The sequence below is a fragment of the Danio rerio genome, chromosome 12, assembly GCF_052040795.2.
Source record: "Danio rerio strain M-AB ecotype USA chromosome 12, GRCz13ab, whole genome shotgun sequence".
Taxonomy (NCBI): domain Eukaryota; kingdom Metazoa; phylum Chordata; class Actinopteri; order Cypriniformes; family Danionidae; genus Danio; species Danio rerio.
Genome location: NC_141032.1, coordinates 19,786,435 through 19,807,178, shown reverse-complemented (window position 1 = coordinate 19,807,178; position 20,744 = coordinate 19,786,435). Strand labels below are relative to the sequence as shown.

At 34.2% G+C, this 20,744-nt stretch overlaps 1 protein-coding gene across 1 annotated transcript in view; it reads right to left on the bottom strand.

Moving 5' to 3' along the window:
- Positions 1 to 20,744, bottom strand: part of cyth3a (cytohesin 3a) — a 52,976-nt gene that overhangs the window by 17,971 nt on the left and 14,261 nt on the right. Inside the window, exons 2-12 of the mRNA XM_087276071.1 lie at positions 17,592 to 17,674; positions 17,317 to 17,381; positions 17,132 to 17,198; positions 16,909 to 17,027; positions 13,186 to 13,266; positions 10,316 to 10,428; positions 7,751 to 7,899; positions 5,296 to 5,407; positions 4,791 to 4,867; positions 1,645 to 1,716; positions 172 to 326 (exon numbers count right to left, since the gene is read on the bottom strand). Of these exons, the coding sequence (XP_087132197.1) occupies positions 172 to 326; positions 1,645 to 1,716; positions 4,791 to 4,867; positions 5,296 to 5,407; positions 7,751 to 7,899; positions 10,316 to 10,428; positions 13,186 to 13,266; positions 16,909 to 17,027; positions 17,132 to 17,198; positions 17,317 to 17,381; positions 17,592 to 17,674 (1,093 nt within the window). The remainder of the gene's footprint in view (positions 1 to 171; positions 327 to 1,644; positions 1,717 to 4,790; positions 4,868 to 5,295; positions 5,408 to 7,750; positions 7,900 to 10,315; positions 10,429 to 13,185; positions 13,267 to 16,908; positions 17,028 to 17,131; positions 17,199 to 17,316; positions 17,382 to 17,591; positions 17,675 to 20,744) is intronic.

Below are 20,744 nucleotides of genomic sequence, written 5' to 3'. Positions count from 1 at the left end.
TAGACAAGATCTAAAACACCCGCTTTCTCTTATCAGCATGATGTTTTATAATAAGAAGAGTCTGTGCTCCTTTCTGAGCATCTGTGGGTTTGTGTGTGTGTATGACCTACAGCCCACACACACCACTTATCTGAGAAGAGAATAATGAGGGCTGACACCGTGAAGCCTTACTTGATGGATTTGATCCACTCTTCTTTCTCCTCCGGCGTGGGTGCTGATATTCTGTACACCACGTGATTCCCCTCCACTACTTTCCCATCAGCCTCCGTCTTGCATGCTTTAATTACCTGCCCCTTATGACTCGGGTTGTAGAGCTCAAAGCAGTTCTGAAAGGTCAAAGCGTGAAATAGTCACTTTTCATTTTTCATTTATTTCTGACTAACAAGAGGACTAAATTTAGAAATCATCTTGATTAAAGTTTAAAGCTGCAATCCCTAAAATTGGCTTGCCATCCCTGCTCTGACCAACAGAGGGGGGATATGGGGAGATCATGACAATAGAAAACAAAACAAATAAATGGATCCATTTTTACAACAACAACAAATAAATGGATCAAAATGACGATTTTAGCACAGATTTTCACACGCAGGCATGTTTTGTGAAATAACCGACAATTTGTCGAAATCAGAGGCATTTGATTTATCAAACATTTGATCAAATTCCAAATCTGATCCCGGGATTACTTCAACTAAACCTAAAGAGTTTTAAAAAAAATAATCATTCATTCATTTATTTCTTTTCGGCGTAGTCCATTTACTAATCTGGGGTCACAACAGCAAAATGAAATGCCAACTTATCCAGCACATGTTTTACGCAGCGGATGCACTTCTAGCTGCAACCCATCACTGGGAAACATCCATACACACCCATTCACACTCATACACTACGAACAATTTAGCCTACTCAATTCACTTGTACCGTATGTCTTTAGACTTGTGGGGGAAAGCGGAACCCCCGGAGGAAACCCACGCGAACACGTAGAGGACATGCAAACTCCACACAAAAACGGCAACTGACCCAGCTAAGGCTTGAACCAGCAACCTTCTTGCTGTGAGTGTATTGTGCTACCCACTGCGCCCCCATGCTTTCCCTCAACTTAATGAATTAAGTAAAATATTATTTGTTTAGGTATAACATATTGAAGTTTTGACTTTTTAGAGTACTGATGGTGAATAATTCTAACGATTGCCCAATTAGCTTAAATTTCATCACAATCAGCGCAATTATTTATAACTATTTTCTTTATATATTTTACTGTTAGGATCTATTTTTTTCGTAAATATGGGATGGCTTATCAGCAATATCAACATTGTGTGAAGTTTATGCATAAGTATTTCAATTTCATTATCTATACAGTCTAATAATTGTCATAACATTCAAATTTTATAAGCAAATTACTCCTGTAACATAAAAAGCTCATTAAAGTTCATTCGAACTTGTTGTCCTTTAAAATCTGCCATTTCTTCCAGCTGCTTTGTTTAAAGGCTGTAAACAGCATATGCTGGTTAAGTAGGTTGACACATGGCGGCTGGTTTAACTGTGAAGAAGAGCTAATATGCACATACTCAAAAATGAACTTCAAGTCATTTTTAACCAAAACTTCAAGGACTGCAGCTTTAACCAAAAGTTTGAAAAGTCACATACTGGTTTTCTTGGCTCTTCCACCTCTCTTATACTAAGATTTTCCAGTGGAATGATTCCCCGAGGCTCTTTGTCCTATGAACACAAGAGTGACAGACACTTAATCCAACGTGTTTATTTGGTATTAAAGCAATTAGGACTTAATCTGCAATATGCTTCCATAAATGCAATGTGGAGGATGGGGATTTATGGAAAAGGATGATTAAAAAAGAGAGGGAACTAACTATGTGCACATTAAGCAACTGTCTGCCTCTAAGTCTAAATCTGGCACACTGCTAGAGGAAAATGAGAAAAAAAAAACATTATTTCCTTCCACTTTGCTGATGAGATGGCACAGCGGGGTGGTTGTTGCTTTGAGTGTTTTTTAGATTTTAGTCTGTGTGCGCACATTGAGGTCATGTAATATGCTAGTGTATAAAATACATTTCCTGTGAATACTCATTTACAGTTGCTCACAATTGCTAGGACCCATTTCCTATTTTTTTCCCACTCTCTTCTCATAACCAACTTTCATCTTGACACAGCAGTTACTGGCACAATCAAAAAGTATTTGCAATAAAACTATTCAAAGTCTTCATATGGAACCCATTTTTTACTTTTGTTTTTCACTATTTTAAATATATTCACATATTTCTTATAACGGCTATTAAAATAAACCAGCTAAAACCCAGCGCTCTCTTTCTCTGTCTTTCATTTTGTTTTGCTTTTTAAATCTCTTTTTACAAAGTTCTAACTAGCTTTTAGCTTGACATAAACTTGTCTCATATAGTTAATATAGTTTCAAAGCAAATGTTTCACAATAATTTTTTATCATCACACTAAGTGCATTTCCATCCCCCTTCAAAATGTGCAACTTATAATTGCAATATAATTATTAAAACAACAAACTAATACCTAAAAAAGCTTTAACGTTTTCTTTGATAACATTTCATTTAAAAAAAAAAACTATCCTCTCTAACTTTTCTATTTCTACAGAAATGTCGGTATCATTTTTTTTTTTTTTTGACAGTCCCTTTAACGCATTTTGTTGAATTTAAGTTACATTGCATTTACATGCCAACTAATTCTCATTAGATTATAAGTAGACTGTTAGGTTGGGGTTAAGGTTAGAGTAAGTTGAAATGTTCTTGTAAAATATCTTATAGTCAGTTAAATGTATGTTGAAGAAACAGTATTAACAGCTATTATGCAGACATTCTACTAATACTAAACTAATAATAATAAATGAGAAGTAATTGGCATGTAGTTCCATTGCAACCTTTAGATATCAAAATGTGCAATAGCAACCACCAAAATAAAGTGCTACTGAAATGTCATAATGAAATAAGTTCAAAATATACAAAAAAATAAATATTTCAGAACAATTATATGTAGCTTTTAGGAGTCAATTTATGAATCATTTTGTACTTGTAATGTAAATTTAATGTAACAAACTTCTATATGCTAATTTAAACAGAATGTTGTTCTTGTTTTGTGAAGTGTTTTAGGTCTTTGATTTTTGACTGACAAACTGTAGGATGAAAAGCCAGTAAGAATGAAATTAATGTTCCAACAGAGTTTTTGGTAGTTTTAAATTAAAAGTTACAGTCTTGCTTATCTACTTGCAAGTAGATTTGGTAAGTGTGTGATCAATGTTTTTTGCTTATGTTTATTCAGAGTCAAAGTAAGTTGGTATAGTCAGCAGTACTCTTTCAGTTTTTAAAGACATATCTTAGTCAAAATGATTTAGTTATTAACTTTACAGTATATTAATATTACTACAATATTATTGACTGAAAGATCTGCTGTAAATGCTCCGAATGTAAACATGTAAACAACTTAATCAAACTAATATTATCAGGTAGAATTTTCGCAGCATTTTGTGACAGGATTGTCTATACACACATGGCTTTCTGACGCTAAATACAGAGTACATCTAAGCAAGTACATCTAAGTTACAGAGAAATGCGGAATCCCATTCGCCATGCGGTATCAAACATTTCATTAAAACTACACTCTTTCAGCAATTCCCCGCATCCAATAACTTGTTTGTCACGGGGAGCATGCATGAAATGTTCCTAAATGAAAGTGGAAGTGGCAAACTGCAATTAAAGTCGACAAACTAAAAATCTGGCAAATAATTTGATACACTTGATTGTTTCATGGCTTTTTAAGTAGTACTTAGTTGTATTTGAAGCACACTCATACACTCATACACCTTCACTCATAATCTTTAGACCAAGTCTGCAAAACTACAAGCACAGAATTTGCTGAACACTCAGATTTTCTTTGCAAAATAAACTTCTTCCAAGACACGTCATCCAAAATAAACTGCTCACAAAAAAAGTTCAATATTTTGAGCAATAAATGATCATTTATGCCCTTGTAGATCTTTGTTTAGTGTAAGTATACCTATTTCAATCAGTTAGAAAGTAAACATTATGATCATATATGTGTGCAGTTTGGTGGGCAGATATTATTTAAGGACTGTGTGCAGTTCCTATACAGAGAAAAACAGCATTATAGTTGTTTTGAAATAAGCACTTGTTTTTGCAAGAGATGCTGTTGTTTACATGTTTTTATGTGTAAACATTTCAGAAACACTTTTGTGTAAATTGTGCCAAGGTAAAAGTTGAGTAAAAAAAAAAAAATGACATAGATATTAGGAAATGGGTCAGCATGGACTCCTGTTGTGCTTAATGTAACGCTTACTGATGACTCATCCTGCACCACACAAAATTTTGTCCATTGAAAATTGTTATGTAAAATGAGAATGTCCCACACATTAATATCAGCTGAAACTGACTAGCAAAACGCATAAAAAAATACAGAGGAGTAACTAAATTAAGACTAATTGTTGAAAAAAAATTACAGTTATGTCTGGTCAAAACATTTAAAATGAAAAAAGGAAAGAAAGTACACTTTATGGGCTTGTTATATCTAAATTAACCATTTAAATAAACAAAGAACTGCTAATGATGTACTTGTTTAGTCTTACTGTTAAGGCAAAAATGTCTGAACTGATCAAATCTTTGCGATTCACACTTTTTCTCTCTGGCTTCCTCTTCTGTATGACCTCCTTTCTTCCTTTCACTCATATCTTACTACATCATTTTAATCCTGAACATATTTATTGGCTAAAACAGGAAATATTGAACAGTTCAACTTACTGTAGTATATTCAAAGTAATACAGACAGTTGTCTGTCAAAATGAACCACCTCCTCTTCCAGGTTTTCACTCTTCCCCCTGCAAGTTTATAGATACAAAATTCAATATTAGAAATGTGCTTAAATAGTTCAGAAACTTTGTACTGTAAATAAATCATGGCATTACATGGAATTAGCAGTCCCCGCCTCACAGCATCAAACACTTACCAAAAGATTTTATGGATATTAAAGGGTCTTTATTAAAAAATGCTATAAAAGCTTTAGTGGTCTGCTAATAACAACATTATCCATCCATGTAATCCCGATCAACACACATAAAAAATAATAATAATAATTTGAAAGCTCTTTAATTTCTTTAAATATACAAAAAATCTGCTTTATAGGTCATAATGTAACTAACAGTTATTAAGTGAGGTTTTGGATAATACCAGATTAAAATCGGTGATCTTGAAACCATGAAAAAAAGCATGACCAAAAAGAGAACTTAATAACAGAAAGATGACCAACCTAGTTTTAGCAGCCATCCCTCTCGGTCTGGATTAAAGAAGGTGTGAGTTAGATCGTTCCCATCATCTTCAGGAATTTTGAAGGGCTCATTTTTAATGCTTTCATATAAATTCTAAAAAAGAAAAATCATTATTAATGTGCATAATCTGACATTAAATATCGAAAACTTTGTATTCATCAAAGCAATTTCAGACAGCTGAAAATTCACACGACCTTTGTTTGCTTTTGAGAAACTATAGCTACTATGATATTTAAAATCCACAATATTGTTATAGATGATTTCAGATAACAAAATGGCAACACTGTGCTTGTTGATGTTGTAAAACTTGTTACATAAATGCTGTGTTGATTGGGTTATTTGTTGCCACAAACTAAATCAACTTTTTCTACCAAATTCCATTACATTTTTTTCCAAATTCTGTTCACATTTTCATGTATTACATTTTCAGTTGTTATGTTCAGACTTTTCTGCAAGTGTTTAACAAGTCTTGAGTCCTATAGAGGAGCTCCAGAAGGATACTTGTTTTGGGTTGACTTAATGATTAAATGTACCATATACTGCATTGGCTTAAGAAGTTCAATTGTTCTTTGATATCTAAATAGCAGATATACACTCACCGGCCACTTTATTAGGTACACCTGTCCAACGCAAATCTCAGCCAATCACATGGCAAGCACTTAATGGATTTAGGCATGTAGCAAAGCAAGCATCAGAGTGGGGAAGAAAGATGATTTAAGTGACTTTGAACGTGGCATGGTTGGTGGTGCCAGTCAGGCTGGTCTGAGTATTTCAGAAACTGCTGATCTACTGGGATTTTCAAGCACAACCATCTCTAGGGTTTACAGAGAATGGTCCGAAAAAGAGAAAATGTCCAGTGAGTGGCAGTTCTGTGGGCACAAATGCCTTGTTGATGCCAGAGGAGAATGGCCAGACTGGTTTGTGTTGATAGAAAGGCAACAGTAACCCAAATAATCACTCATTACAACCAAGGTATGCAGAAGAACATCTTTGAACACACAACACGTCAAACCTTGAGTCAGATGGGCTACAGCAGCAGAAGACTACACTGGGTGCCACTCCTGTCAGCTAAACACAGGAAACTGAGGCTACAATTCACACAGGCTCACCAAAATTGGACAATAGAAGATTGGAAAAACGTTGCCTGGTTTGATGAGTCTTGATTTGTGCTGAGGCAATTGGATAGTAGGGTCAGAATTTGGCATCAACAAAATTAAAGCATGGATCCATCCTGCCATGTTTCAATGGTTCATGCTGGTAGTTTAATGGTGTGGGGGATATTTTCTTGGCACACTTTGGGCCTGTTACTACCAATTGAGCATCATGTCAACGCCACAGCCTACCTGAATATTGTTACTGACTATGTCCATGCCTTCATGACCACAGTTTACCCATCTTCAGATGATTACTTCCAGCAGAATAACACGCCGTGTCATAAAGCGTGAATCATCTCATTCTGGTTTCTTGAACATGCCAGTGAGTTCACTGTACTCAAATGGCCTCCACAGTCACCAGACCTCAATCCAATAGAGCACCTTTGGGATGTGGTGGAATAGCAGATTTGCATCATGGAGGTGCAGCTGACAAATCTGCAGCGACTGCGTGATGCTATCTTGACAATATGGACCAAAATCCCTGAGGAATGTTACCTCCAGTACCTTGTTGAATCTATGCCACGAAGGATTAAGGCATTTCTGAAGGCAAAAAGGGGTTCAACCTGGTACCAGATAGGTGTACCTATAAGTGATAATATTAGGTGATAGGTGGTCTCGATAAGTGACCAGTATATAATGATAGGTGGTCTCTATAAGTGACCAGTGAGTGTTCATGGCTTAGGTAAGTAAAATAAATCCAGAAACGGTTTGACATGCTCATCTATTACTCCATAAAATGCCCCTAGAATCAGAAGGTTCATATTGACCATATTTAGATTGGTCATGAATATTAATGAGCTCCGCTCTGAAGTGCAGTTTTTTGGCAAATTAAGTAGTTGCATAGTGTTTGCGCTGCACTAAAGTATAGAGAGTGACACTGCAATCTGCATACACATAATGAAGAGCAAATAATGAAGAGGTTTGTGTAAAAAAAATTAAATCTCTATATTTCTAATGATTTTGTGTAACTACATAACAATTTTATCACTTTTGTTAGTTATTAGCTCTCCAGAACCAGGATTGGACAGCCCCAAGATTAGATATGTTCCAATATGTACTCATTTCTGCTTTTTACAGTTGTTTACATTTTTCATGACTGGATTTAATTATTCTGTCCATGTTTTTTAAATCATAGAGATCATAGAGCCCTATTCAAGTATTGGTGACCAGAATAAAATGCTTTTGAACAAGCACTGCTCCTATCAAAAACAGCCTTGGTGGACACACAGCCTTACTGAGGAGTGTTCGGCTCTCTGTATCTCAGTATGAGGCAAAGACTCACTCTGAGCAGCTCCTCAGGCAGATCTCCTCCTTCATTGATGCCTCGATTCATGGAGATGAACCTCTCCACTGAGGGCTTGTCTCTGACGTTAGGATTGTGCAGGCTGGTGTTCAACATGATTACGGAGAACGAGAGAACGTAGCATGTGTCTGTGGAGAGAAGAAACTCAGATCAGTCATTCAGCTGTTTGTAGGTCCGTGCTGGCAAATTAAATCGGACATGTATATAAAGATATGAAAAGCACGCAACCCTCTTTTCCCCCTCATTCTAATATTTTATGAGCTGACTGCTAAACGGTGAATTCTGAAAGTTTTATGCAACATACAGGCCACTATTTTAATGTTCCTGCATCTCTATGCATGACTCCAAGCTAAAAGAAAGATATTAATGCTTTGGACATTTGCAGAGTCTGTTTATGAATAATTGATAATTCCCTTGTGCTTTGTTGTAGCACAGTGTCCTCAGTTCATTTCTGGTGTGTAGCACTTTATACAATCTCTCTAGCTGTGTTTGCCAACAATGCCACCATATCCCTGCAGTTATAAGCCCCTTTCAGGGTTTCCAGAGTGTAAAAAGTTAAATCAAAGACTTTAAGTAACAACTTGATTGAAAATCAAGAACACAAAAACTGCTATGTAAATTAATATAAATATAAACTATAATATATAGTATTATAAATATCTAATGTGCATATATATACTGTACCGTGGAGGTAAGAAGTATTTTACACGTCATGTTTTTTTCCTGGGAATAATGTTTCTAAAGGAGCTGTCGACATGAAATTAAACCAGATTTTGGTAAAAACAAAAACAATACAAACATAAAAATAAAACAAACCAAAAAAAAATCTGAAAAACTAGTTATGTGTAATAACTGAACTACTGAAATGTATTTTAGAATTTATAGAAAATGTGATGGAAACTTAAAGATGCCTTACTTGTGGATAATGAAATCACATGGTGTGAGTTTTTTCATAGACTTCAACAGAGTGTAAAAATCTTGATGGTTCTTAGGGGCTCAACATTATCAGATCTGACCTTTATTTTGTTTTTCCTATTAGATTCAAGTCAGTCGATTGGCTGGGTTATTATACAGCTTTATTTTATTTCTCTGAAACCATTTGAGAGTTTCCTTGGCTGTCATTTGGATCATTGTCTTGCTGAAATGTCCACCCTGGTTTCATCTTCATCATACTGTTAATGTAGATCTTGGACTGAAGCAGTTATATTAATTTATACTGACGAAGGGCAGAGAATTGCTGATTAACTACTGAGAGATTTCAGCTGCTGTCTAGGCTTTCACTGAATTTCTTCACCTCCCTTTCCTCATGTGATTACTACTTTGGTAACACTTTATTTTGATGGTCCATTTGAGTATTAGTAGACTGTCTGCTTAATATCTGCTGATACTGCTCCTTCAACAGACACTTAACTGACTATAGGAAACTTTGCAAGTATGTGTCAACTTACACTAACTCTAATCCTAAACTCAACCCAACAGTCATTCTATTATTGAGAACTAGTTGGCATGTAGATGCAATGTAACTTAAATTTAACAAAATGAGACCATCAAAATTAAGTGATACCAATATTTTTTCCCTCTCATTTAATTTTTATTTTACACATAACCTCATTTGTAAACTAAGTAGTTTCGTTTTCTTTGTATATACGGGTTTCTGGTGAAATTTAGAATTTCAAGTCAACAGCTCCTTTAGAAATATGTTTTCTGGGAAAAATGATGACATGTTCGATACTCATTTCCCCCACTCTATAGTTCTGACAAAATTTTATCTGGACCCACCAACAAATGTACATGGTTATTTCTTAGCCACACATTTTAAATGTGCTAAAACAAACTAAATACAGTTGTTTACATAAGCCTTTTATTTAACATAATTTTTTTTATTAAAAAAAAAGACATTTTTCACAATGTAATTATTTTTCTGGGGAAGAGGTGGAGGAAATTCACTGATTTATTTTAGTATTTGGTAAAATCGAAATAAAACTTTCTGTTCTGCTTCTGGATTTCTGCTTCGGTTACTTGAGTCATTAGTTATGTCATAGAAACATGATTATCATGACTTTCATTTTTATCTCACAAATCGACAAGCAGCCTTTACTTATGCTCTATCAGTGAGATTTTTAATACAAAAAAGGTCACTACATTTAAAACTATCATGTTTTAGCACTCCAGGATGAGCTAATGTAGGGAAAAAAAGTTTGGTCTGTCCAATAATCGTAAACTGTCATCGAGTCAGTCAGACTGGAGAAACTGTTTTGTGTTGACGTGTTAAAAATATTTAAGACCTATCAAACCTGAATCAAGGCTTTTAAAGAATTTAGGGCCTTTATAAAGAAAGCTGTATTGTAAGACATTCAAAAGACCTGCCTTCCCTTAGAGATACTAGATTGCTGCAATTCATGAGAATTGGCACTGCATGCAAACTATTTAATTTTTAACATATGTTATTTTGTGAATATTTTTTAAGGCTACTAATAGTTCTAGGGCAATGATAGGCTACAAAGAGGAGTTCAGGTAAAAGTCGAAGTACTTCCAAAGTAATACCTGTTGACTGAAAGACACCAGGGTTACACTGGCAATATCGAGCAGCATAGGCCTCCATCATTCGATCAATCTTTTGTGCTTCACCGGGAAGTCTGAAGCTCCACAAAAACTGCCTGTAAGGAAGAAAGAACTGCATTTAAAATCCTAATGGTTCTTTGATAAACCTTGAGGGTCTCAAGCAATCATTAAAAGCAGAGACGCATGATTAAGTCTCTTTAAAAATGAATGATTCAAATATGTCTATTAAACCTTTGATGACAGTGGATCTTCACATATAAATGCACTTATATATTAGTGACAAAATAAATAAAATCTTCTCTTGAGGTAACTTTACAGCTGGAATAACGATATACATTAAAGAGATTTATTCAAAAACACTTATTCGTCTCGGAATAAAACACGTTTTAATAAGTCATCCTTTAATGAAATAAAACAAAAAATAAAAATAAAAAATAAATAAACAAAACAGGTTATTTCATTCATTACTTATTTCTTCACATGCCAAAACAAATTGCTTAAAAAATATTAGGGCTAGGTTGTGTATATTTAAATTAGGGCTGGGCAAGTTAACGTTAATTAAAGCTGAAAATTATTTTATCACAATAATGTAGCTTTTATTATTATACAGTTGAAATCAGAATTATTAGCCGCCCTTTGAGTATTTGTTTCTTTTTTAAATATTTCCCAAATGATGTTTAACAGAGCAGAGAAATTTTCACAGCAGTTCTGATAATATTTTTTTCTTTTGGAGAAAGTCTTATTTGTTATATTTCAGCTAGAATAAAAGCCATTTTTAATTTTTTAAACACCATTTTAAGGTCAAAATTATAAACCCCTATAATATAAAGCATTTTTTTTTTGATAGTCTACAGAACAAACCATCTTTATTCGATAACTTGCCTAATTACCTTAACCTGTCTCGTAAACATAATTAACCAATAGTTAAAAGCCTTTAAATGTCACTTTAAGCTGTGTAGAAGTGTCTTGAAAAATATCTAGTCAAATATTATTTATTGTCATCATGGTAAAGATAAAACAAATCAGTTAGTAGAGATGAGTTATTAAAACTATTATGTTTAGAAATGTATTGAACAAATTTTCTGACTTCAAAAAATAATTCTGACTTCAACTATATGTAAACTTTTTAACTAAAATGTGTTTAATACACATGCAATACACTTCAGGCAGGGGTGTTGCTCAATTCTGTCAATGTCTAAACACATCTATCAAGTTATCTAAAAGCAGTGTGGTGCAAGGAAAGGTATTGAGAACCATTGATGTACTGATCACTTAATTATCACTAAGTAGCAAATAACATTAGTTTAGGATTTAATATTAACCATTTAACTGTGAGCTCTACTAAATGGTTGAACACTTTAAAAAAAAAAAAAGACTGTCAAAGTCACTTAAAGAATGACTGTTTTAAATAATCATTTACACTACATAGCACTGTTGGTTTACAAAATGTTACAAACATAATATTCCTGTTGCACTACTAAATACGTTAAATGAGAATTTGAAAATGAGAATCTTCAAAAAATAAAGGTGATTTAGTATTCAAAAATGTTTTATTTTAATGATGTTTTTAAATAAATTGGTATTACACTTCATATTTTCTGATTTTTCATAGTATACAGTATGTATTAATTCTGGTACTTTTATAAACCGACAAATCTACCATTTGGTAGAGGTTGATATTTTAGAAACTATGGGATGTGTTTTGCGTTGATGGGCTGAGTGTGTTAACTAGCGACATTAGGAGTTAAGAAAGAAGAACTTTTTTCTTGGTGGGGCAGTTAAAGGGTTATTTTTAGGGTGCTTTCACACCTGTGAATCGATTCAGTTGTTCCGAAACAGAGATTACAAATGTTACATTGTTGCTCTTAGCTCTTGGAGCGGTTCGCTTTCACACTGCAAAGTTTCTAATCGGACCAAAAGAGCTAAGGGTGCTTTCACACCTGTGAATCGATTCAGTTGTTCCGAAACAGAGATTACAATTGTTACATTGCAGCTCTTTGCTCTTGGAGCAGTTCGCTTTCACACTGCAAAGTTTCTAATCGGACCAAAAGGGCTAAAACAAGTCACGCGCGAGTAAACTCTCCTCACATTGGTCAGTGTCAGGGTTTATTTTGCAGTGTCCCGCTCAGCTGTCAGGAGAGGTGGTGGTTTAGTGGTGATTGACAGGGTGCGCGCGCGCTATGTGTCTGAGGAGAGATGCGGTGGGGAGGGGTGTGAAGGGTGCGCGACGTAGCCTATTTGAGGACCGGGAGGGAGACGCGAGATTACCGGGAGATCATCACTCGTTTGCGGGCATCCGGAGACTCGCGAAACTTCCCGCCATACTCATAATTCTCTCTTCATATCGCTGTAAGCCTATTAAATATTCATAAAACACTGTGATATAACCGCGCTCGGATCGGATCGTTTTCTCACTGTAATCGAACCGCTCCAGGGTTCAATTCAATCGAGCCGAGACCACCTCAATCAAGCGATCTCGGGGCGATTACTTTGGCGCGGAACAGAGCGCGATTGCCCTGTTCACATATGCCAAACGAACCGTGCTAACTGGGCAAACGATATACGATATCCAATATACGAACGAAAGGGAATACTGCTGTAAAAACACAACAGTTGTTTTTTTAAGTGTTATTGTACCTTAATTCATCAGAACTTTTCAAATTAAAGTAGGCATTACACTTCTTTTGAATTCATTTTTACATTTTTATATAAGAAAGAGATTAATTGTGTTTAATCACAGACAAAATCATAATAAAAAATCTAATTGAATTTAAATATTATACAGGTCTTACAAGGTGTCCATACTGTGGTGTTTGCAGTTAAATGTAAGTTGGAGAAAACAGATGTCTTACCTCAATGCTTGCACCAAGTTGAGGTCAGCAAACTCATGAAGCTCCACAAATGCCTGCAAAACCCTAATGTTGAAGTCATCTCTAAAAATAATGAGAAAAAGGTTTAATCAGCATAGTTACTTCTTCATTTGTTCTAAGCTCCCTCTCCACAGATACAAAGTTTATCTGAGGTCAATCAAAAGACAGTTTAGACTGCAGTATGTTAAGGAGTTCATAAGCTCTTTTAAAAAGTCTGCTTAGGAACAAACACCATAAACAAGACCATGTTTTTTGCATATCATTTCAATCTAACAAGTACAGTGCCTGATATGAACCTCTTACAGATAATTAAAAACAAGTCTATATACAGTTGAAGTCAGAATTATTAGCCCCCTTTGATTTTTTTTTCCTTTTTTTTTTTTTTTTAATATTTCCCTAACGATGTTTAACAGAGCAAGGACATTTTCACAGTACACTCTCAGAAATAAAGGTACAAAAGCTGTCACTGGGGTGGTACCTTTTTAAAAGATACACTTTGGTACCTTAAAGGTCCACACTTGCATCTTCAATGTATATATATATATATTAGTACATAAAGGACAAAAGTGTACCTTTAAGGTATCATTGTGAACTTTTTAAGTACAAAAGTGTACCGTTTAGGTATACAAAAGTGCACTTTTAAAAGGGTACCACCACAGTGACAGCTTTTGTACCTTTACTTCTGAGAGTGTATGTCTGATAATATTTTTTCTTCTGGAGAAAGTCTTATTTGTTTTATTTCAGCTAGAAAAAAAGCAGTTTTTAATTTTTTTGAACACCATTTTAGGGACAAAATTAGTAGCCCCTTTTAGCTATATTTTTTCTCGATGATCTATAGAACAAACTATCACTATAAAATAACTTGCCTAATTACCCTAACCTGCCTAGTTAACCTAATTAAGCCTTTGAATGTCACTTAAAGCTGTATAAAAATGTCTTGAAACACATCTAGTCAAATATTATTTACTATCATAATGGCAAAGATAAATAAATCGGTTATTAGAAATGAGTTATTAAAATCATTATGATTAGAAATGTGTTGAAAAATCTTCTCTTCGTTAAACAGAAATTGGGGAAAAAATAAACAAGAAGGCTAATAATTCAGGGGGGCTAATAATTCTGACTTCAACTGTATATTACATTAATCAGTACGAAAACCAAAACTAGAGCTAATTTAACTTTTTTAATTAATTAACCTAATTTAATATATATATATATATATATATATATATATATATATATATATATATATATATATATATACACACACACACACACACACACACACACACACACACACACACTTATATATATATATATATACACACACACACACACACACACACACACACACACACACACACATATATATATATTACATGTTGTAGTTTGTAATTTTGTTTTGCAACACCTCATTTGAACTTAAATGTATTATCTTTCTAATATTTTTTTTACATTTTCGAAACATAATTTAAATATTAATAATGTTGGGTGACCAACCTCTATTGTGATGAATGTAACTGTTTGATAAAACCATTTAGTTTAAATGCACCAATACTGTTTTGTCTGTTACCGAAAAATGGATAAAAATATTAGTTTTTAAAAAAGGGTGTACTAATTTTATGCTGTGCATTGTACATCCTCAATCCCAACATTGCATGAACAAAAGAAATCTACAGCACAGGCCTGATAACACAAGTGAGGTCAGGAAAAAAAATCCTTTATTAAGGTTAATTAATCATAATAATTAGAGCTTCCAACCCCTCCTCATAAATGCAATTACCAGTTAAAGCTATGTGTAGTTTTATCCCCACACTCTTATGTAGAAAAATGAAATGGTTTTATTTCAGTTTCAGGCTAAAGCAAAGCTAAGAAACAGTTATCAAGTTTGACAGAATGCCTACGTAGACAATGCTATTTTTGAATCAAACAACTACTGCACTGTGGATCAAGCATAGGCTCTCCTTTTTGTCTTGGTATTCAGTAAATCTGCCTCAGGGGGTGATGATGAGAATCTAAGTTGTAGTAGATCTGTATGGCTTCAATTACACTTTTCCTGGCCTTGATATTGATGGAGAAGACCTAAAATATTTTGCCATAAAAAAACCTCCTAGATATAAATGCCTTGTTTATGGCCACTGAACTCTGTGCATGAATGCTTTATAATTGGGGAAACAAGATGTAATTTCAACAATTTTTTTATTATTATTTCAGTACTCACAATGTATAGTTGAAAAGACCTAATCAATAATTCTGTAATGATGTTAGCTTTTATTTTCATAAAAGTAATACAAAACAATAATAAATAATTAAATTATTTCTATCAATCCATCCATCCATCCATCCATCCATCCATCCATCCATCCATCCATCCATCCATCCATCCATCCATCCATCCATCCATCCAGCTGTCACAATCATCAGCGGTCCAGGCTTCCTGATTACATGGACTTCAAAAGAAGCACAGACACACACATCGGTTTCTGAGTCTTGTTTATCTGTTTAACTGTACTGTGAAATGGGCATTTTCCTTGTTTAGTCTTCCGGTGTTTTGACCCTTTGTCTTGTTCTATCTTTTTGATTCATTGCTACCCATACCGACCATTTGCCTGTTTTTTTCATAACTTTGGATTGCTCTGCAAGTCAATCAATCAATCAATCAATCAATCAATCAATCAATCAATCTATCTATCTATCTATCTATCTATCTATCTATCTATCTATCTATCTATCTATCTATCTATCTATCTATCTATCTATCTATCTATCTATCTATCTATCTATCTATCTATCTATCTATCTATCTATCTATCTATCTATCTATCTCTGTCTGTCTGCCTACCTACCTACCTACCTACCTACCAAACTACCTATATATATATATTCGAACCTCAACTCAGTTGGAGTTTCTTTCTGTGTGGAGTTTGCACGTTCGCGTAGGTTTCCTCCGGGTGCTCCGATTTCCCCCACAGCCCAAAGACATGCGGTACAGGTGAATTGGGTAGGCTAAATTGTTCATAGTGTATGAGTGTTTGTGAATGAGTGTGTGTGGATGCTTCCGAGGGATGGATTGTGGCTGGAAGGGCATCTGCTGCAAAAAAAATGCGCTGGATAAGTTGGCGGTTCATTACGCTGTGGCAACCCCGGGTCAATAAAGGGACTAAGCCGACAAGAAAATGAATGAATGAATGAATATATATATATAAACTATTAATAAAGGGATATTTTTTTTAAATAATTCATTTTTATTTTCCTTTGGCTTAGTCCTTTTACTCATCAGGGGTCGCCACAGCAGAATGAACCGCCAATTTATCCAGCAAATATTTTACACAGCGGATGCCAACTGATAAAATTGATATATAAACAAATGTCAATAATTTTAAATACATTTAGTGCTTGGCTAAAGTGTTAATTTTACTCCCCGTTGACAGGTGTTGCATTGTGTTTCTGTTTCAGACAAATAATAATGTTTTCTATCAAATCATGTGTTGAGAGATGAGTGTAAGGCTGAGATAAAACACCAGCATTCTGTCTGGGCAACATGCTAAATATTGTTTTAGAGACTTGTGGTTATTTTCAGCTGCTTCAAATGGAGAAGTAATTTCCTGAGAGAGCAAGCAGGATCTTTATGGAAAGGCCTTATCTAACAACACACATATACAATGCAGAAAGACTAGTCTTGTGAGCGAGAGGCATGTGACTTACCGTTCTCCTAAATAATCTCCTATGACAGTTTTGTTCAAGCCTTCGCCTTTATAGAGGAACTGAGCGATGTCCTCAGGTGTGTGCTGCAGAAGATCATTCTCCAAAAGAAATTGGATTCCCTGCAACAACGTTGGAGATATTAACCACTTCATGATGTTTGCTCGAGCTGAAAATAATACTTGACCCATATTCTACATGAATCAAGATCTTTTAGTAACAATACCTTCTTAGGGTCCATATTGAATTTCTTTCTTCCAACAGCAATCTGCTTGCTCCTCTGAGTGCTTTTACTGTAATGTGACGATAAACAATAAAGTTCTGATATTAAAATAACAAATACAAATTGTTATTTTATGTATCTCAATACTGAACCCAGCTTAATAATATGTAACACAAAAAGGAACTCACGTCTCTCTGACACACGTTAAATGTTCAATCTCGGTCATGACTTCAGAGATCTCTAATTTTAACCGCTGCAAGGATCACAGAAAAATGGTCACTTAAGTTAATAAGGTTTATCAGAGATCTTGTATAGTAAAACACTTTTAACAATAAGTGACATTAAGCTTCTGTTAGGAAGAAAATGCAGTCAGGGTGACATGATAAATGTCAATCACTGAGATATCTCAATGACTTTAAAAGATTAGACTAAAGATTGCACTAATGACTTTAAAGAAAACGACCTCAATGTCATCCAGTAGCTCCCTTTTCCTCCTTCTAATATTGGACAGTTCATCTCTCTCTTCAAAGGAAAGATCTTCCGGCACTGTTTGGAGACAAATAGGACATCAATATGTTTAATTTGACAATAATAGCCACAGAAAAAGGAAAGCTTCAAATGAATAATATTAAAAACATGTACAGCTTGTTTTTTTTTTTTTTTTTACAGCATTCAACTAAACTCAAATCTCAAAGTAGCCTAAAAACTAGCCACATTCCTAATAAATAAACTTTAAACTTTTCTTTTAGACTGAAAAACTTAAGTTTAGAAGTAGAGATGGTCATTTTGGTTCATTTTACAAACTGACAACTGCTGCTCGTTAACCGAATATTAACTGGTCAGATTAATATTAAAATATTATTTGATATTTGATGTGTCTATTTTGTGTGATACATTAAATATTGCATTTTAATTTACTGATTTATTTTAACAAGCAAACATATCAACAACAAAACATAGCAGAGCATCTTCACGCACCTGCAATTTTTCCAACAGCGTAGAAAAACGGATTAAACTAAATAAAAAAAATAAACTAAATAGTCTTGCCCTAGATATTTTTCACTTGAATGACAAATTTAGATTACAAAAGGAAAACACAGAGTGAATACTTTTTAAGAATTGGCATATGCTGTTTGTCCAATCATTTGTTTTGTGTTTTCTTCCGTCAAAAAAAAATAGCAGGCTACCTCAAATCAATCTCTCTGTGGAAAATATTAATTCATCCGGCACTGGCATACAGCATGTGGGCCAAACATGGCACGGATTTGGGCCAGTTTTAAATAAAACATTTAAAAATCCTACTGACCCCATATTTTGACCGGTAGTGTATATGTTATATCAGCCAATAAATGCTTATTTTGGATGTTACTTTTCATCGGCCCGATAAGAAACTAAAACTAAATTATCAATCTGTAAATATGTATTATTTCAGCAGATATAAATTTTAAAGAGTTTATGTTATAAGGGGACACAATATGGGCAATGTGGGAAGGTTTCATCCTGAAAAACAAAGGATTTCATAATTACAATTTCACTTAACTGCAGTTTAGATGTTTCCTTGCTATTTTGCAGCTTTCTGCTTTTCATTTAAATTTAGTTTTTAAAGTATACTAAGAATAATTAACATACAACATTTTATTATCGGTATATCGGTTATCATAATCAGCGAAGATATTCATATCAGGGGATCCCACTACAAAACAGAGAGCTACAATAAAGAAAATGTGTAGTCAGCATCACATACTCCTCCGTGAGAGTTGCATAATACATTTTGTGGAGGTTTAAGATGCTTCAGATGGATATAAGTCACAAATTCCTGAACTTTGACTTTTAAAACTTTTCAAAATACAAGAGCGTGTTGAAAGACAAACTCAATTGCTTGTGGCTCAGTACTTGTACATGTGGACAATATGAGTACATTATGTAATTGCACCTCAGGCGCAGCAGGATTAGACAAGAGACGGGCTAATAAGAGGGGCAGGGGGGAATTTCCTGCGGTTGTCTGCTTCTGCCTCATGACAATGGAGGGGAAGTTGAGAATGAGTCCATGAATCAGGGTTCAACCTTAACAATAACATTACAGAGTGATTCACTGCAGTCATTCAGAGCTTTTATATCAAGCGCACTGGTCTTTTTTTCATGTTTTATTATTATATAAAAGCCATACTAAATCTTAATGAGGGACCATTTGTTCGTTACACAACAGGGTCTGGCCATGGTCAAATGTAACTATGGAAGAAATAGAGTAAAAATAGAATATTCCTTGCAGATATATGAACATTCAGTGCCTCCAACTTGCCTGTGGAGTTGGCAAATTCACTAGAACAGAAGTAGATTCTCTTCTCATGAAATGAAGCCACAGTAGCCTGAGGATTATTATTAAAATTTGTTTGTCATTATTAAGACACTGAAATGATTAGCAAGTATTATATAAATATCACTCTAATAAGTCTCTTTCCACACACACACACACACACACACACACACACCCACCCACCCACACACACACACACACACACACACACACACACACACACACACACACACACACACACACACGCACACACACACACACACACACACACATATATATATATATATATACAGTTGAAGTCAGAATTATTAGCCCCCCCTTTGATTTTTTTCTTCTTTTTTAAATATTTCCCAAATGATGTTTAACAGAGCAAGGAAATTTTCACAGCGTGTCTGATAATATTTTTCCTTTTGGAGAAAGTCTTATTTGTTTTATTTCAGCTAGAATAAAAACAGTCCTTAATTTTTTAAACACCATTTTAAGGACAAAATTATTAGCCCCAGTAAAATATTATTTACTGTCATCTTGGCAAAGATAAAATAAATCAGTTATTAGAAATCAGTTATTAAAACTATTATGTTTAGAAATGTGTAAATGTGTTGAAAAAATCGTCTCTCCGTAGAATAGAAATTGGGGGAAAATAAACAGGGGTTCTAATAACTCAGGGGGGCTAATAATTCTGACTATATATATATATATATATATATATATATATATATATATATATATATATATATATATATATATATATATATATATATATATATATATATATATATATATATATATATATATATATAAATTATTTATTTATTTATTTTTTTTTTTTTTTTTAAGAATATAGACTATAATTCAGATTTTTTTGGAATTAAGAAATACTAAAGCATTTGTGGCTGGTGATAACATCCCACCCCCTGCACTGTGTCTTGTGGGAAAACAGGCATGCTGACTGCATGCCCAACTGTCAAAGCAAAACCTTCATTCCTTTAGCATGAGTGATACATTGCTTGGAAACTACTGCATCTGTGTGTGAAAATAATGCAGTGTCTTAAATTTCAGCATTTACTAAATGTATCCCATACATGCATTGTGGAGAAGATTTTCAATGCTTTAGAAAAACGTGTTTAGTGTTCATCAAGGCTGAATTTATATAATCAAAGATCCCATTAAAAAAAAGAAAGTTCTGTCACATTTACTCACCTTTTATTTGTTCCAAACGTGAACGAGTTTCTTTCTTCTGTTAAAAATGCCAGAAGATATTCTGAAGACTACCGGAAACCTGGAAACTATTGACCACCATAG